General features: G+C 41.3%; 1 protein-coding gene across 1 annotated transcript; it reads right to left on the reverse strand.

Moving 5' to 3' along the window:
* Positions 1-4,475: 4,475 nt before the first annotated feature.
* Positions 4,476-11,488, reverse strand: LOC115356506 (cytosolic 5'-nucleotidase 1A-like). The gene is made up of 6 exons (XM_030047702.1): positions 11,375-11,488; positions 11,061-11,228; positions 9,324-9,453; positions 9,004-9,126; positions 7,863-8,047; positions 4,476-6,221 (listed from the first exon to the last, which is right to left on the reverse strand). Exons 1-6 carry the CDS (start codon positions 11,486-11,488, stop codon positions 5,856-5,858), a joined length of 1,086 nt encoding a protein of 361 aa, XP_029903562.1. The 3' UTR covers positions 4,476-5,855.
* Positions 11,489-17,851: the final 6,363 nt, after the last annotated feature.

Below are 17,851 nucleotides of genomic sequence, written 5' to 3' on the forward strand. Positions count from 1 at the left end.
TTTCCCTCGCTGGCTGGTTGTGTCACTGCCTGGCTGGGCTGAGCCTCTGCAGGGACCACAGTCTGCGTCCTTTACTAAGCCTGCAGACTAAATGCTATGGTTGATCGGCTCTGGCCATGGAGGAGTATGGCTGTGTGCCTCTCAGCTGTTACTATGGCAGTGTGTCTCATTTCTGCCAGGCTTGCCCTTCCCATCAGATCAGTGTGCTGCTCTCTCCCATCTGTTATTCCGCACAGCCCTATGCTAAATAGAGGTCTGATGGGAAGTGTGCTTGACTACAATGTGATGCTTCCTCGAGATGACAAAAAACAGCTCAACTTGTTGCTGAATTATATATACTAAAAAAAAAAAAACTGTATGGAAAATATAGTATAGATGGCAGTGACAAAGTACAGGTCAATGCCTTTCATACAGGGCAGATAAATCAAGAGCCTGTGAACAAAAAATAGTGGTCTTCTTTTTCCACTCAGCACCATTTAATGTTCTTACCCTAAAAACTGATAAAATGTGTCAGGGAATTAATAGAGCTGAGAACACCAGGAACCCCAACCTAATCTCAGAGGAATATGTCATCACTGAGATCACTGCTTCCCTCATTTGCTCCTTTAAAAAAATAACACACACACACACACACACACACACACACACACACACACACACACACACACACACACAAGCAAAGCGGCTACTGATTGTAGATAGTCAGATGATCCATTGCTCTGCATATTAAATCTTTGGGCTGCTCACTAACACATGTCTTGTATCTCCGCTGAGGCTGTCAATAAGAGCTACAGGTGCACTTGTGCAAAGCCACAATGGGGAAGCAGTGTGTCAGTATGGCATTGATAATCCATCCAATGCAGACTCATTTGTCAATGCCTCTGGACCTGTGAGGTCGCTTTCAGAGAACCACGCTGTGCAATCAAACAGGATTTGGCTAAACTGAATAACGGCCAACCTATTCTATAGGTGCAGAGATAGGTTTCCAGGGATCCCCGCAGAACACACAGTTAGGTCTGCAATAACATCAGTCAAACACCAATTACAGAAGCGCATAATGCATACCACAAGGGCAATGAGCATCTGTTTCACACAGGCAGCCTGTTTTCACGGACTAAAATGGTCTGTAGTTTAATCCTTACTAAGCATGCACCAACCACTATGTGCTGCATCAAAGGCTTCAAGAAATGCAAATAGGCAGTTGGCTATGAATAAGTTTACATTCTTTCAGACGGAGTAACTAAAAGCTGCTGGCTTCTGTTCTTATTGGCTTGGTGTTAATGTAACCTGGATAATGTTGCTATAAGAATCGTGCTAGTGGGGAGGGGGACCAGCTGACCTCAATACATGTCATTATCATATCACAGTTTGCTGTCAACAGACGCTGTCATATCACTGGCTGTGTGCACCACCAACCCAGTCACACACAAAACTGTGAATCTAGCACCGATGCAACATATATTACACTGCACACACTCCCCGCCGCCACCATCCAGTCACTCAAGTCGTCAGAAAGGATACTCTCAGGATCTAATCCCTTGCTGATTACCTTCTTTAAACTTATAATCTGTGACATTTTAATGTGAACAAATGTCATGTTGGCTACTCTTTATCGCTGATTGATGTAACACAACAGTGATTCAACCCATAGCCAGTTCTTGAAACCTTTTACATTTACTCTTCTAAGCACTCTACATGTCGCAGGTAGCAGGTTTCTTGGCAAAAATGCTCGAGTGCACAGAGGAGCAGGCTAGTTGTCATGAACAGTGACAGCCACCAAGGCCGAACAGACAGAAGAAAGAAATTCAGACTTCATCAACAGAAAATCCAACAAAAACACATCACAGTATTGGCTACACAGTGTCTCTGAGAAGTGCAGAGCAGTAACACCACAGCAATGAGCACTTAGCACCCAATATGATGGGAAAAAGTAAAAAAAAAAAAAAAAAACAGGAGGGAAGCTCATGGATTGCCTCTATAAATTGGACTTTGCTTTACTTTGCTTTTAAAAGCCATAGAAGAATTTGTTAAATGCATTTTTTTTTTTAATTATCAGCTACAACCATAATCTCAAGATATGTAATGTTCCAGCATATGCCTTTTTCCTTTAAACACGTTTCCAAATAAGTCATCACTTTTTTTTGTTTTGTTTTGTTTTGTTTTAATTAGCCATTATCTGATTGCTTTCCCCCCTTAACCGTAATGGATTACAGTGGGCATTTTTTAATCAGACTGCAGTATTGCTGTCACATGTGACTAATTGCTCCCCAGCCCAGTCACTATGTTAGAAACCTTGTAGCATGTACTCTGTTAAAACGCAATAAACAGAGATATACATGGATGGATGTCCATGTCAAAGCAACAATTTATTGAACAGATATCCATTATTTCATTATGTCTGATTTTTTTTTTCCCAAGACATCCAGTATGCAGGTAATGCTGGATGAAATAAATTACTTTCAGTAGACATCCACCTACAAGTTTCTGGCCACCAACCAAGAAAACATATTTAGAGCAAATTGCTTGTCAAGAAGATAAATGCGGCGGCAGAGTATACGAGTACTGTTTCCACGGTTGTTTTTCAGTAACTTTTCTTGTGGCATGTATACACACACACACACACACACACACACACAGAAAGAGAGAGAGAGAGAAAGAGAGAGAGAGAGAGCCAAATATAGGAACAGTGTGATGAGGTTTCTCATAGTGAGCGCCATGCTACCTTTGCCTCTAATCCTTTGTTATTAATTATATCTTAAACAAGCCTGCACAGTTCTTGTGGTGTCAGCACTGAGTATCCATGGCAACAGCCAGTTAGTCCCAGCTTTCAGGGCTACAGACACTCTGTTGCCTGACAAAACCATGCCTCACTCCGAAGATCCTCTATTGACAAGATGAATCACTCAATTGAGGAAAAAGAAAACGGGCCCCGTCTTCTGGCCTGCCAAAGTGAGCGTTAACCTTCAAGAAGTGCTCTCTCCTCCCTCTCCTATCTGGCCTCAGGCAGAGACAGCATAACCGTTGCCGTCACCATAGCAACCGAACTGTTACAGGAGCCTGCTGCACCAGTCATACAAAAGTAAACGTAGCCCAGTCTGAATGCAGAATTTAGAAAAGTCTGAATTCACGCATTACGAAAATTGTAACACCAGTTATTTCCAACATACACATAACCTGCAGCAGGGTGTGCCTTGCACCTTTTCCATGAATACCAGCGCAGCGGCCCTCCCCACTCAGGTTTGCATTCGTTCCTTGCTGTGCTTGGCAATGATATTTGTTCCAGAGTCCTGCACAGGTCATGTTTTGGAAACCTGCATTAGCTCCAGTCCTACACAATGCAATACTATACCTGCTCAGCCAACCCGCTCATGTCCTGCAAACTACCCCAACCCACTGATTCTAGATCATGTGCACTCATAGGTGGCAAATGACGGCTGTCAACGTTATGACAAAAACAGCCCAAAAATACCCGCAGTGCTTCACTGCACAATTATTTTAATAGATGCACCGGTGAGGGTGATCAATCGTCTCTCTGCTCAGTGATGGTGGTTTTGTTGTGTCTTTGAAAAATATAAATAGACAAAGTGAGAAAGAGGAAAAAGAGAGTGAGAGAGAGAGAGAGAGAGAGAGAGAGAGAGAGAGAGAGGGAGAGAGCAAAGATGATTAAAATCAATGAAACTAAATATAAATCAATGAAAGTCATGCAGGCTACAGCTCAATATTATGAGCATAACTGCACCCGTCACCCATCATCTTTTTTTTTAAATCTTGGCCCACACCCAAACTCAGAAATAAAACCAATACCAAAATGTATCCAGCCACCTATCAAGCATCTGTGTTTTACCCAAAAGGAAGGGAAGAGTGGGAGCTCAGTTCTAACAAAAACAATAAAAACAAACTAACTTGGAGGAATGTGAATGTGCTTTGTGTTATAATGATAGGAATATGTTTTTGGCTTGTTTAATACTTGATTTTGATAAAGTTTTCAATTCAATTACTGCTGTTTAACTTTTCATGTTCTGTTCATTCAATTTGATCTAGATTTTAAGGAGGTTGCTCCTTATAACTTTTATTTGTATACTTTGCAATATGTTTACTTGAACATTTATTCTTACTGTTTGCAAAATCTTGATAAAAAGAACTAACTTAAGAGAAAAAAAAAAAAGAAATGTAGAAGCTTTTAACTGTTTCTCTGTTGAATCCCAATCTTCTTAACAACAGCGCCCCCTTGTGACTATTTGTGTTGTGTACATGTAACATGAGAGCCAGTCCGCCTCCTCAGTTTTGCTCCGAACAGAGAGGGAACCAGGAGGTTAAATGGCCAGAAAGGTAAACTGCTGCTGCCCCGTATCAGCTGATTTACTGACACCCAAACATGGAGTCATATTTCGAACAAGTGCATCCAGTCTGGACAATTACAGCTGACCAACCCCATCTAATGGTTCCATTTATAAAGACAAAAATCAATCATCTGCGTGGGTTGACATCTTTTTTATTGATCCAAAACCTGCGGTGCCTGGCACACCCAAAATAAGAAAACAGAGGTGATACAGACGAGATAACTAAAATGCAAAATACCATGTGGTGTGTTGCTAAAAAAAAAAAAAAGTTTATTAGCAACATGTCCTAGTTCTTAAGAACTGATATTCAGCAGTGCATACTTCCACTAGGACAAAACAAAACAACATGTAGCTAAAAATAAGTAAAAAATCAGTAACAGTTTACAGTGCATCTGATGTACAGGTTAAATGAAATATGGTAAACAACAGAGTTGTAACTGTTTCCAGAAAAACGATATAAAGTTTAAGCTACTGTTATTTGCAAGTCTTACCATAACAGCAACAGAGACAACAGCAGCGCTCCCAGTAAGCCATAAGCACTCTCCTTTTATAAAGGTCCCTTTTAAACATACAGTCCATGTGTTAATAGGTGCTCTTTAATGTGGGAAATGACTACAGAGGACAGTCCAAATGTTGGAAAAGTTTAGCTGCAGTGTGTCCACCTTCCACTTGGCAAGTGTTTTTGAAGTGGATGGAATGTAAACGATGTTTCAGCTGATAAACTTCAGTGTGTAGTGATATTTTTAGATTCACCTACCACAGTGACAAGTAGAGCACAAAGTAGTTCCCCACACTGTAACTTCCCACTATACCCTCACCCTGCATGTATAAAAGAATAAAGGAAACAGTGGATACCCAGAGAGAAAAAAAATTAAATGTAAATGAAAAAAAAAAGTTTTTTTTACAGAGAGACTTAGACAGCAATTGGGTTTGAAGTAAAGCTTGCACAATTACAGAAATATTGACTGACAAGATGCCTCCCGGCAAAACATAGGACAAAGCTTTTTGGAAGAGAATACCCAAAATATACTCTTGTATAAAAAGTCTAATGTAATTCAACTTTTGTAATGATAAAGAGGTACATAGATAACATAAGGCACAACCTTCTCTTTCAAACAGAATTAAGTGGAATAATGTCAGCATTTAGTGTAACTCTTATCAAAAATATATAGTTCCCTGCTCAATAGGTACATCCAATCATCATAAAGGCATACACACACACACACACACACACACATGACAACTCGGTAAATGACATGATATGAAGAGTCCATTTCCAAACTGCTATGTCCGTTTAGAGGATCCAGAATGTAATTGCATTATCAGTGTTAACAAAGGACAGAGGAGCTGAGTTACGAGCTATGCTATAAGAAATGCTGTGATTTGTATTAATTTTGTGCTGTCAATCATTTTGCAAAAATGGAATTTGTTACTCTGGAATGAAACTCCTCCTGTACTGGTGACAGGGTAGTGGATATGCAAACGTGTTCGGGGTAGGCGTTCACCTTCAGAGGATCACTTGTCTTTTGCGGGCTGCTCGATCAGTTTCCCCCTGTGGTACTTCTGTCCGATCCCATAGGGCACGTGTGCAGCGATGGTGCCCAGCTCTTTGGCGCCCTCGATGTGGAACATCTGGTCGTCGAAGAAGATGTGTGGTTTTATCTTTTCCAGGAGGGGTCCTTTAGGTGCCCCGGCCAGAAACAGAGCCTCATCAATCTCCAGACCCCAGCTCCTGAGGGTCTTGAGGACACGGGCTCCTGAGCTGGCAGCGCTGCGGGCCGTGACCAGGAAAGTCCGGATGGGACAGTTCATACGCTCGTTCTTGGCATAGAATTTCCTCTGGAGCTTCCCCAGAGCCTCCAGGAAACACTTCAAGGGACCCTGAAAGAGTAATGTCCATTCAAAGCATTAAGTCATTTCCTAAGGGTTCAGAAAAAGAAGAGAAAAAAGAGAAAACAAAATACAACAAAATTCACTATAAAAGAGCTTTCTGATGCTAACAGAGTGAAGCAAAGTGAGCAGTAATGCAGCTGAATATACCATTATACAGACGGTCTGATGAATGGGTGCTTATATAACTAATATATATTGAAGTAGAGCTATTGGATGAGTACATCAGAAATCAGTGATGCAGTGAATCCATTACCAGTGAAATTCCCTCGCCAATAATTTGCTGATTTAAATTACCTTTATCTTCAGCTGCAAGACTATCAACTGAAGAAGCGTATGCACAAACAAAAATGATGCTCAAAATGTGCTAACACAGAAGGTGCCGAAACACCAGCTGATATTTCCCCGAGCTGTCCTCTGGGTGTTCTGGTTTTTCCCCATTCGAGCACCTGGTGCTGCCGCTTTCATTTGTTAGTGCACTACCACCTGAGGACTTGTACAATAATTAAAGTGGCAAAGAAATGTTCGTTTCCTCACGTATTTAAAAGATACATCTTAATTCAGTCATCAAATCTGCAAAGTACAACAATATCTTTGACTATAAATAGCCCTATCATATTATAATCTGCATAACTCTACACTGATTATGTGCTAATGTTGTCGTGATGACTACGGGTGCTTTCGTGAGATATTTACACACAGGCAATTTTTAATGAACAATCACTGGTGATGTGGATAAGATGACCAAGCATTTAGAGGCAAATAACAGGACAGTTAAGGTGTGTTTAGAACAGCTGCAAAGCTTCGCGGATTCATGCGAATACAGCGGCAAAGTTTTTGCTCAAGTTGAAAAATTTGAACTGATACGAATACGCGAGTGACTCAAATTTTGCACCTTACAGAATTTCACATCTACGCCTTTGCATCGACTTTGCATGTAATCGCGGTTTGCCACTTCACGTTTTATCTGAGCACACCTTTAGAGCAGGCTAGTAAGTTCAAAAAATGACACCCCTTTTCTGTAATACAGCCTTTAAAACCAGGAAAAGACAACACTGTAGCCGTATCACAATATTACAACCTAGTATTTTGTCTCCTATCAATAACATCAACATATCATCCAGCCCTGAATCACAGTCTAGAGCTGCAATCCTGTTAAAAATGTCCCTGCCTACATGAACAAATACATTAGGGATCAACTATAAATGTGGTGTAAGTTATCTATTACAGCTTGACTGATATGGGGTTCAAGTGAAGTTGTCAACAGTCAATGTCTTGTGGCAATATTCAATATCTTCACTTCACATTTAACCATTTCCATGCCAAACTGTTGCAAGTGTCCTCCGTTTCCCCCACATTTTTATTTGTGTCAGGGTGGGAAAGCCTCTGAAACAGCATTCAGATAACCATGGGCTCCTAAAGCTCTCATCTGAAACCCAGACTAATAAAATTAATATCTGTTTGTGGCAGGCTGACCCAACACAACATCTTCTTTTTAATAAAAGGTGAATATCAAACCAGCTTACCCATTTAAGTCTTGTATCTGACAACGATTTTGAAAAAATGCAATGAGATAGAGGTCAGTCACTGTATGTGTACATATTTTTTTAAAAAATTGTTGTAGTCAATTACCTGAGCGAGAGGTTTGTTCTCAAACTCCCTCTCATGCTCAAAGAAAGTGTCCAGGCCGTGTTGTTTCACAATGATCTCCGACTCATCAGAGAAGAGGACAGCGTCACCGTCAAACGCCACTCTCAGCTGAGTGTCACTCAACTTGATTTCAGTCTCGGGCATAAACATTGTGGCTGCAGCAATGCCTGAGGGGATGGGAGGCGGGGCAGGTTAACAGGTTTGTCTTTTTCAAATAGCCGGAATTTACTTGTAAAAAGAGCTTGTGTCATTATGTGAGATGCAGACAAAAATTCAAGACACTTATCACAGCTGGAGACATCGTCAACCTTCTATTAGCAACTTTTTAAACTGTCAACTGGCTGGTACAATCATAGTAACTGAAATGATGTTTTCCCTGTTACCTCTCTGTCTTCCACAAACAGGAACATGTGGGGAGAGATATTTTAATGGTTTGTTGGTTGGCAAAACAGAGTGTCAAGCATGTCTCCGGTGATGACAGGCTGTCACCACAATGTTTGGAAAAATGCAGGCCATGTATTTCCTGCAAAGCCTCAAGATGTTGCTGTCATACATTTGCATTTACTCGAATCTTTGGGTTGATCCACGCATCAAGTCTGGTGTTTGTGCAGCAGGGTGAATGGTGGACTTGGACGTGGATATAGGATTTTCACATTTTTGAGGTGTCCCAAATGGATTTCACAAAAAAACAAACAAAAAAACAAACAAAAAAAAAACAAAAAACGTTTTGCTTGTTTTTTAATTATCTCTTTGAATAAGTTTGTACATATTTAGAAGGTAGAAAGCCATCTTCAGTTCTTGCCACAATAACTAATAACCCATAGCATTAATGTAACACTTTTAAATGCTTGTCCCAATGTTTTGATGTCACATATGCACAAAATCAAACAATGGAGAGAAATGCTCTTATGTTTTGGGTTATAATACAGTAAAAAGGCATTTTTATGTTATATTATTTTGAGAGCTGAGTGGCATTTATCATTCTTTACCACATCATGACAAGGTGGGGTGACCTCCCATTTGAAACTGCATAGTCTGCCTTAACAAAAACCGCATCCTCCAAACAAATAATGGACATGTCTGATCGATATCGGTGCGATGAGGTAACAGCGGTGCTATGTACCTTCTTCAATGGCCTCTGTGACTTTCTCGGAGTCCTTGGAGAGGTAAAGGTTGGTCATGTAGGCCTTAAGGTAGCCAATGGGACTTTGCCCTCCAGTCATACAGAATCTCTCGATGGTCAAATCTGTAGGAACAAAGACAAGTTTGAGATGAGTGACACAAGCAATCCCATACTGATTAAAAACTATAACTGCTCTTCTCCATCTCTAGTGTGTAATAAGTAGGTGTTGCATCAGTCTCGACTATACCTATTGTTGAAGGATTGCATGCAGTGAGTAAGCACACAACAAAAATGGAGTTATGTTTGGAAAGGCAGCATACCGTAGTGATTAATGCTGTTTATGAGGCGTACTCCAACTTGGGCATGGTTGTTAGTCATCAAGACGATGTCAAACAACTCCTCACTGTCCGGGTAGAGCTCCCTCAGTCGAGCGTTGACAGTCATTAGTGCCTGCGTGTGAGATCAGATTGCTTTACATTGGGATTATAATGAAACACAGCAGCCAGGATATTGTGTCAGACCGTTGAGCACGAGGTTGCAACACAAGCTCTAGCAGCACGGCACACCTTTTTTGTGAACACATTTCAGACATTCTATTCAAGAAAGGAGAAAAAAGCACTTCAACTGGCAGATAAAGCACTGAGGCAAACATGAGGGTATTGGTCTGTGCTTGTACACATCTGTATTGACGCAATGTGTTGAAGATAGACTACACTATAAACATTAGTACAAAGTAATACTGTGTTTCAAGCAGTAGTCTCAAGATACCCCCAGGTTCATGCTCTCTCTGTCCATGGTCAATATAATAAAAGACGAATACCAGTCTCATACATCAGCATAACAGAGGTATGTTCAATAGCCACTATGCATATGCATACACACAGGTGGAAAGTAACAGTGAACATATGTACTCAAGTACTGCATACTTCAGTGCAGTTTTGAGGTACTGGTACTTCAGTATTTCCGTACTGTCCTCCTCCTCTACATTTTAAAGTGAAAAATTGTACCGTTTGCATTCATCTCATGGCTGCAGTCACTAGTTACTCTGCAGAATGTGCAGTGCCCATTTTTCTGTATCAGTGTGATGAAATCAGCCTTCTCTCATGTGCTTTAATGTTGTACTGTGGTTTCTTTTTTTATTCTTTGTTTGCTGCCTTTTGTTAACATCAGCCTGTTTTTGTGTGCTCTGCTGTCATACTGTTTGTTGTTTGCCTCACCGCCTGCCAGGGACAGCAGAAGGAAGCTGGCTATTTGGTTAACCTCATCAACTCTGTCGGCCCCAAATGCATCCTCTGTGCTCGAGCACTGTTCAAACTAACAGAACTGTGTTTTAAATTCTAGTGAAGATCACAAGGTTTCCAAGGATACCAAACGTGTCCTGCTGAAGTAGACCCAGATCTTTTCTATTTGATGCGATGATGCTGCCATAAAACAACAGCCTCCCCAGTTTCAATATTTAACTGTGATGTAGCTTCAATGAAGCATTGCAACCAACAGATACAGAATATGCATGTGACAATGTCATTCGATATGGAAAAAATAACTCAACTCAACTCAAGGGTAAATGAATAGGAAAATCAGCATTTAAGGAATTAAAATACTTATTACAATCAATCAATTAACACTCTGAAAAGAACCATTCTTCAAAATGACAACTTGTACCTACGCCTTTTACTTGATAAACATTTCACTTTGAACGACTTTTTAATTTTAATGGAGCATTTTCCATTATGATATTGCTGCTTTTACTAAAATAAATGATTTCAGTACTTTTTTTCCCCCACCACCAACTACCAATAAGATGCCAAAGAGTCAATCTTCATTAAAATCTCGATAAATCGCAAATATGTTCCTGTCTGCTAGACCAGACTGCTCTGCCAAATATCTAATGCACACAGGCAGGTTACAAGTTGACAAGTTTTCCCCTGGTGCTGACCTCATTTGGAAACTCTTTACCTGTTTGGGAGATTTTATGGTATGCGTTGCAGACTAACCACGCCCTGCAAAGCCCAGCCAGGCAGAGGCTTGTAGGGTGAATGCTCAGGCATCAGGCCTACCTTGACGAACGGGAAGGCGGCTCCTGGCTTCAGGGGCTCGTTCTCGTGTTCAACCTGATAAGCCACATACTTCTCCATCCCATCTTCCTCATAGATCTTCCTCTCGGCCACCATGTTGAACAAGGTGCGAGAGGACACGGCGATGGTCACAGCGTACCGGGGCTTGGGCTGTGAGAGGAAAAGTGCACAATAATAGTGATAATACCACGAATAATAATAAGAATAAGGAGAGCTGGTGTAGCGTGCGTGGAAAAGTGGCTGAGTTTTGCACCTGTGAGGCTTGTAAAGTTATCAGTTTTCACGAAAATACTTACAGGTCTCGGTTTGTTTGTTTTCAGGTTTTCAAAGAAGGCTTTGGCCGCAGCCCAGTCTTTCTCCTCTCCGTTCTCATCACCTTCGGGCGCTTCGTTCGGCTTCATGTCGCTCATTGTGAGAAAGTCTGGTCCGACACACCTCTGCGGTCCGAGCTGAAGATTGATAATTCAGCAACTCAAGGAAAACTTAGCGGAAATGTGACAGAGGAGATGTGTGTGGGCGTGGTCTCTCGGCTGTGACGTGGAGAGGGCCGAGTGTCTTGATGGAGCTTCTGATGCCTAGTGGGAAATAAATCTGTCTTTTGCTTGTTTATTATAATAAAGCAAACAATCAGAGATATATATTTAAAAAATGGTGTATTCTCGTATCATTACGGACCACAGCGGAAATAGGTTTTTATACTTTACGGTGTCATCCTTTTGCATGTACAAGTGCAACTCCATTTCTTACAAAGTTGCTGAACTGAGCTGGGTAGAGATGCGGTGATGCGGTGATGTTCAGATGGTGAATGTGAGCACTGAGACGAGCCAAGTCAAGTTTCATGTTTTTTAAAATCCATACCTAGCTGTCACTTGCTGAGCCAGTATTTATGGCCAGAGCATGACCGGCACACCAGTTAGGCTGGTCCAAGAATTTTTTATTTTTTTTCCATTTTAAGAAAAACCGGTTTAGTCCCGTTTACCTTCAGCTGTATCCCCATGTGAGATGCTATTAATTACTGTCGGCATCAAAAAAGAAATCATTTTATGATTCCTGCGGCATAACATAAAAGTCTATCGTATATTGAACGTCCTAACCAGTTTTAACATTACTCATGTGCTATAGAAATGTAAGACGTAGAGGTTGCGTTTTGTCTCCCCCTGCAGTCTTCTTTTGGAATAACACCTTTTGGAATCCATACATAGCTATTACCCCCATAACACCAATTCACTTCTTCTGAGACTGCCCCAGTAAGTGGTTTACAGTGCTATATTAATATCCAAGTTCATAACAACAACAACAACAACAACAACAACAACAACAACAACAACAACAAACATCATCATTATCATTATCATGATCATTATATCAATAATATATTACTATTACTAAAATAGAGCATGTTTAATTATTAAAGGTATTCATTGACATTCAGGCGATAATTAATTATTTTCAACCTGATTTCTCTTTCATTTGGGAAGAAACGACAAATAGCCTATTTGTCTTTCCTTTGAGGTCCTTTAAGGTCATCTGGGGGCGTGTGTGTGCGTGCGTGTAGGCTACAGTAAACTGGACGTCTGCCTTATTTTGTTCTTATTTAAAAAAAAAACAAAAAAAAAACTTACTATATTTTCCTTGAATAGCCTATTCCAAATACTTTACCATTTGCACAAAGACCTATAATCTTGCAAGATTCCCACAATACTGCCTGTTATAACATTTAGAATATTTTCTAATAATCTAAAAAAAAAAAAAAAAAAAAAAAAAAATGGATTTTATGGTGAGATGTGTTTTATTTTACGTCACCATCACGCCTGTATTGGTGGAGCTGTTCAGTGAGATTGCTGACGACAAATGAAAACACTGTGATTAAGACGACATGCACACTCAAGGTCAAACAACAAATACATACAGCGCACAGGGTATCGGAGAAGACACACACACACACACACGCACACACACACCTTCCACTGGCACGTGAATGACCTCCCTCTTCCACCAGCCCCCCTCGACTTGGTCTCGTCCGGGACAGAGCATCATGGCGATTGACGGTGAGTACTTGGTCTCAGGTGTTCTGCTGTAACTTCGTACGGGTCGGAATGAAAATGTTTGGTAACAGTAACATCTTATTTAGATCCTTTCGCTTTACGTTGAGCTGTGAATACCGCAGTGTTGAGGAAGCGGGACAGCAGCTTGGTCTGACTCTCAAGTACAGCCGCACTGATGCGGGACTGTTGTGGTCCCTTCACGAGATGCGTGCGTGCTCCACCACGCGAGAGGTGCCGCTGAGGTGGACGAAGGCGGACGGGACGGGCCGGAGGACGCAGCCGATAGACAGTTCCACTCCTCGACTCTCATTGGCTGTGTCCCGCTGATAAAACAGTCGATAAACGCGCACGTTTGACCACTTGACAGTTTATTTTAGACGTGGCTGCGCTAACCAAAACCACACACACCTGGACTGATGTGTCGCTTAGCAACCACTTTGTTTTGCTCGTGTTGGAGAACTATATGGCTTGGCGGAAGAATGAAGTGTGACTATTGGATACATTTATTCTCTCATGTTGAAACGGCAACTCTAATTTTATCTTTACCGCATTAAGCCCACTAACCTACATGCATTTATTATCAGCTTACACGTACCGGGTGTCAGTGAAAGTGATGGGGACGTTTTGTCACGGTGCTGAGCAGCTATAAAGGATGCGGCGAAGGAGCGCGCGCGTTGTCTCGTCGCATTGATCAGACTCCTGTTTGGAGTGTGTCACGTGCGGCCATGCGTGCGCGCTGTTTGTTGTTACGCCGTCATCGGTTCACACCTTCAGCATCAGTCAAGGCGCATCATCAGTGGCAACTAACGCACTCAAAGTCTGATGTTTTCATCATTGTGGAGGAAAATAAAATCTCTCAGAAATCTATTTGCGGTGCACATCTAAATTAAGTCAGATTATTCTGCTAAGCTTGATGACCTCTAATAGGCCTAATTATTGCCCTAACCTGTATATTCTCCGTTTTTATTCCTAGAAATGCACTCAAGGAAGAGTAGGTGGCCTTTTATTGGTTTGTAAAGCAACGCTTGTGCTTGATTAATGCTCTGCTCCAACAAGAAGGTGGAGGCTGTGTGACTTAGAATTATTTTAGTGCTATATGTTTTCCCACTTGCATTCTTTGACTTGAAAAATAAGAAGGAAAAAAAAATACAAAAACAAAAAGATGCTCCACTCCCCACTTCTCATGTTATTGTGAAAGTAGTCTGCCACCTGTATTTTTAGCTGTCAGTGTATTGCCTATTGCAACGTTTTGGCAAAGCCTTTCATCTGCAAGATTTGTCAACAGGCAGTTTCTCTACCATTAAGTGTATTGGCTCACGGAGGGTCTGTCTGCTGTGTGACAGAAGACGGGCTGCCTGAGTGCTTTCTCTGCTCTGACATTGAGTCATTGCTTCCTCCTACTTACAGCATTCAGTGTTTGAGGTGGAATCCGTGGTACAGTGCAAGCAAGCTCAAATTTTATAAGGGGAGAAGTTGTGTGGAAGTGAAGTTCTCTGTATTGTTTTATGTTTGCCAAGCACAAAGACACAATGAAAACGTGCTTGTAACCCAAGTGTGTTTGATTCCATCTCAAATCCGTAAATAAATGGAACAAAACTGTACTCAAAGTGGTTGTCAGATTATGTATTAACATCACATTAGCCCCCCGGTGATCATTATTTTCTAAAAGGTTTTGCATATTTTTAACTGATTATGTAACATCCATGAATTTATCACAGTAACAGGTTTTAGTATATGGTGAAGGACACTGACATTCAGTGCACCATCTGATGGTTATTACATAATCAGTGGCATTAGTGATGGAAAGGGAGGGTGACTTTGTATTCCCTCAGTGCTACTGTACTTTACCCCTATGAGAGTGTATGATGGTTTATGCCACTCTCCTGTCTTTCAAATTGTTACATAACATTATGCTGTCTGAATGGTTATAATTAAACATTTGATTGTCTGTGTGCTCAGTTGGTTACAGCTAATTAGTTTCACGTATACTGACATGGGCATCTGTCATCTCTCCTAACCTGAGGTCAGAGCATATGGTGGCACAGCACAAAGAACAATATTTTAACCTCTGAGCCCTACAATTTCGTTTCTTTCTCCCAGGAGGGGGGCGGAACTGTGGTGTTCATGAGCTCATCTGTGCCAGACGAGGTAAACTCATGATGCATGCGACTGGACCTGTTTGTGCATTTTTATGTTTGCATATGCACGCATGTGTATACAGTATGTGTTATCAGTGCATGATGATCTGGTTGGCTGCATGACTGCTCACTGGGCTGGACTCTTCTGTGTCTGTTTTAATGCAAAAAGATGGCTACTTCCAAACACAGAGCCCAAACACTTCAGCTCTGAGGTTCCTGCTGATGTTTCCACTCACGTTTGGTGTGTAGATAGGCTCTCTATATGGATTTCAGAAAACATAATGTCTGCGTGTCAATTATGCATGGCATATCAAGTTTTCGTACACTTCACCAAAAGGAAGGCAGCTGTGCGGTCATGATTTATTCAGTGTGGAGGTTTTGTTTCTTATCAGGGGTCCATGTGTAAACATTCCCAGATTGTCTACCTCCGTTTTAAATAAGCGTGCCCTAGATACTTGAGTGGAGATCCACAAATTTTGGTCTAGGAATGCAGAAATGCGATGACACACCAAAAGGTTTGTGGATAAATATTAATATTCATTATGGGAAAAATTTGAGAAAGCACTTTCCCCCCATTAAAAGCTATCTCTGTCTCTGTCCCAGTGTGACAGAATCATGTATTAAGAAGCATCAATTTGTTTCAGTTCACTTGTTATGATTTTACAAAATTGTTTAGTGAAAACCAGGTCACATTTTTCTGTTGTCGTTAATTTGCTTGTGTGGCTCAGTAGCTGAGTTTTTGTGTTTATTAGTCAGCTTGCTGCCTTCATTACCTGGAAATAACAGATTGAATCATGGGTTCAGCCTCAGTTCACTTGCTGTTAAAAAAACAGAACTGTTTATTCTGTCATGACACACACACACAAGCACATAGCACAGAGTGAGAGATGGGAGATAGAAAGAGAAAAACAAGGAGGGAGAGAGGGGGTGGAAGGAGAACACTGTTATTTGGAAAAAAAAAAATCATAGACGCTTTCCCTATGAGTGATGGCTATTATGAATCCATAACTTCACTGACATCCCTTTTGCCTCATGTCCAGTAATCCTCAGTGAAATGATAATGGGACAAGGGCTCTGAAAGGCTAGCTACCGCTCCACTGGCCGGTGTACATTGACGAAGGGATCAGGTTATCTTGGGTGTCTGAATTATTCAGACGCCGTTGACATCTAAAGAGCAAGGCCGTGTATGAAGTGTCACACACACTGGGGCACGGGGCCATAAGCCGTTTATTCCGACAGAAGGCTGCTGTGCTTGTGGCATCGCGGGCCATTTTGGCTCAATCAACAGAAATGTCACCAGTGAGAGTTGATAGGTAACCTCGACAAGTGCTGAACTGGGTTAAGTATATAAGGGATTCATTACAAGCTGGATGACTGGATGACAGGAGGGCAACTGTGTTTTCTCTTTCTAGAGAGAACTTGCTATCTGCAGAAGTAGCACACTAATATCCTATGCATACTTGTTTGAGGGATAATAATTGTTTTCTGGCTATTAAGAGGATTTTCATTTAGAGAAGGTAAGCCTTGACTGTCTTGTTACTCTGTTGTCTCATCCTTTGTCGTACCTGCCTTGCCATTCTTGGGAATTATTTCTGCGAGATCAGGTTGATTTTGACAGTATGCAGCAGGCAGCACTTTTTGTCAGGCTTCAGCGGTCTCTGCCTGTTGCCATGGTGAAATCAGCCTGTTCATAAGGATGAGTTCAGTCTATAGTGAGGAGGTCAGAGAAAGTATGCCTCTGTATTTCTGCTGAGTCCATGCTGAATGTGTCAGACTCTCAGGGTCGCACCAGTTTCCACCGTGTTCACCAACCTCACCAGGGTTTAATTTTTTCTGTGGCTAGTTAACTGTTTGCGTCACCTGCCACTTTTGCAGATAACAACTGTCATTTTGAGGTTGCTCTTTCCACTGTTGAGATTTATTTGACCAGTAAAAATACTGGGGGATGAATTTTGGGAAATGCCAGCCTTTGTGGCTGGTGGGTCAAAAAGTTTCCGCTATGACTTTTCATATATGCGCCTCAAGTGCTTACCTTTGAAATTCACATTTACCTCATATGGCAGACCCTTCCCTGCAGTGTGCTTTGTCTCACAAGTTGCCCTTTCCAGTGAGACAGTTGATCTTTAAAAATGGCATTAATGGTTCATTGTCCAGCAAGTTCCCCTTTTTCCTCAGTAATTACGCTATGGTGTGACTGTGTTCTACCCCATTAAATGTAGTCTCTGTGCAGTTCTGCTGGTTTTACCAAGTCTAACATTTCAGTGAGATAAGTTCCTCTGAGGCTCCAATAAAAATAGCACATCAGCAGCGCAGAGCTGTATGGCTACATGAAGTATGGTTGACCTACATACAGTTCTGTAGATTGTATCTGCTGTGTCTTTGAAGTGGAAAAAAAACACACTGACTGTTTTAATGGGCAACAGCCAACTATGTCTTTACCAAGCAACATTTTTAGAGTTTTATGCCAACTATAAAGCAATGCTGCACTAGTTACATCAATGAAGTGCAAATTAAATGGATTGTCCGCCATCTTAAGAGAATAACTTGCAAAATATTTGCATTTTTGGTATGGAATCATGTGTGTTTTTGA

The sequence above is a fragment of the Myripristis murdjan genome, chromosome 24, assembly GCF_902150065.1.
Source record: "Myripristis murdjan chromosome 24, fMyrMur1.1, whole genome shotgun sequence".
Taxonomy (NCBI): Eukaryota; Metazoa; Chordata; class Actinopteri; order Holocentriformes; family Holocentridae; genus Myripristis; species Myripristis murdjan.

Bases quoted from the DNA above. Each gene is read 5' to 3' on its own strand.
- LOC115356506 (XM_030047702.1), bottom strand. From the start codon at position 11,488: ATGAGCGACATGAAGCCGAACGAAGCGCCCGAAGGTGATGAGAACGGA. The intron at 9,127-9,323 runs GTATGCTGCCTT...TTGTTCCTACAG, and splicing joins AAACAGCATTAATCACTACG to ATTTGACCATCGAGAGATTC. The intron at 8,048-9,003 runs GTACATAGCACC...CCATCCCCTCAG, and splicing joins CACAGAGGCCATTGAAGAAG to GCATTGCTGCAGCCACAATG.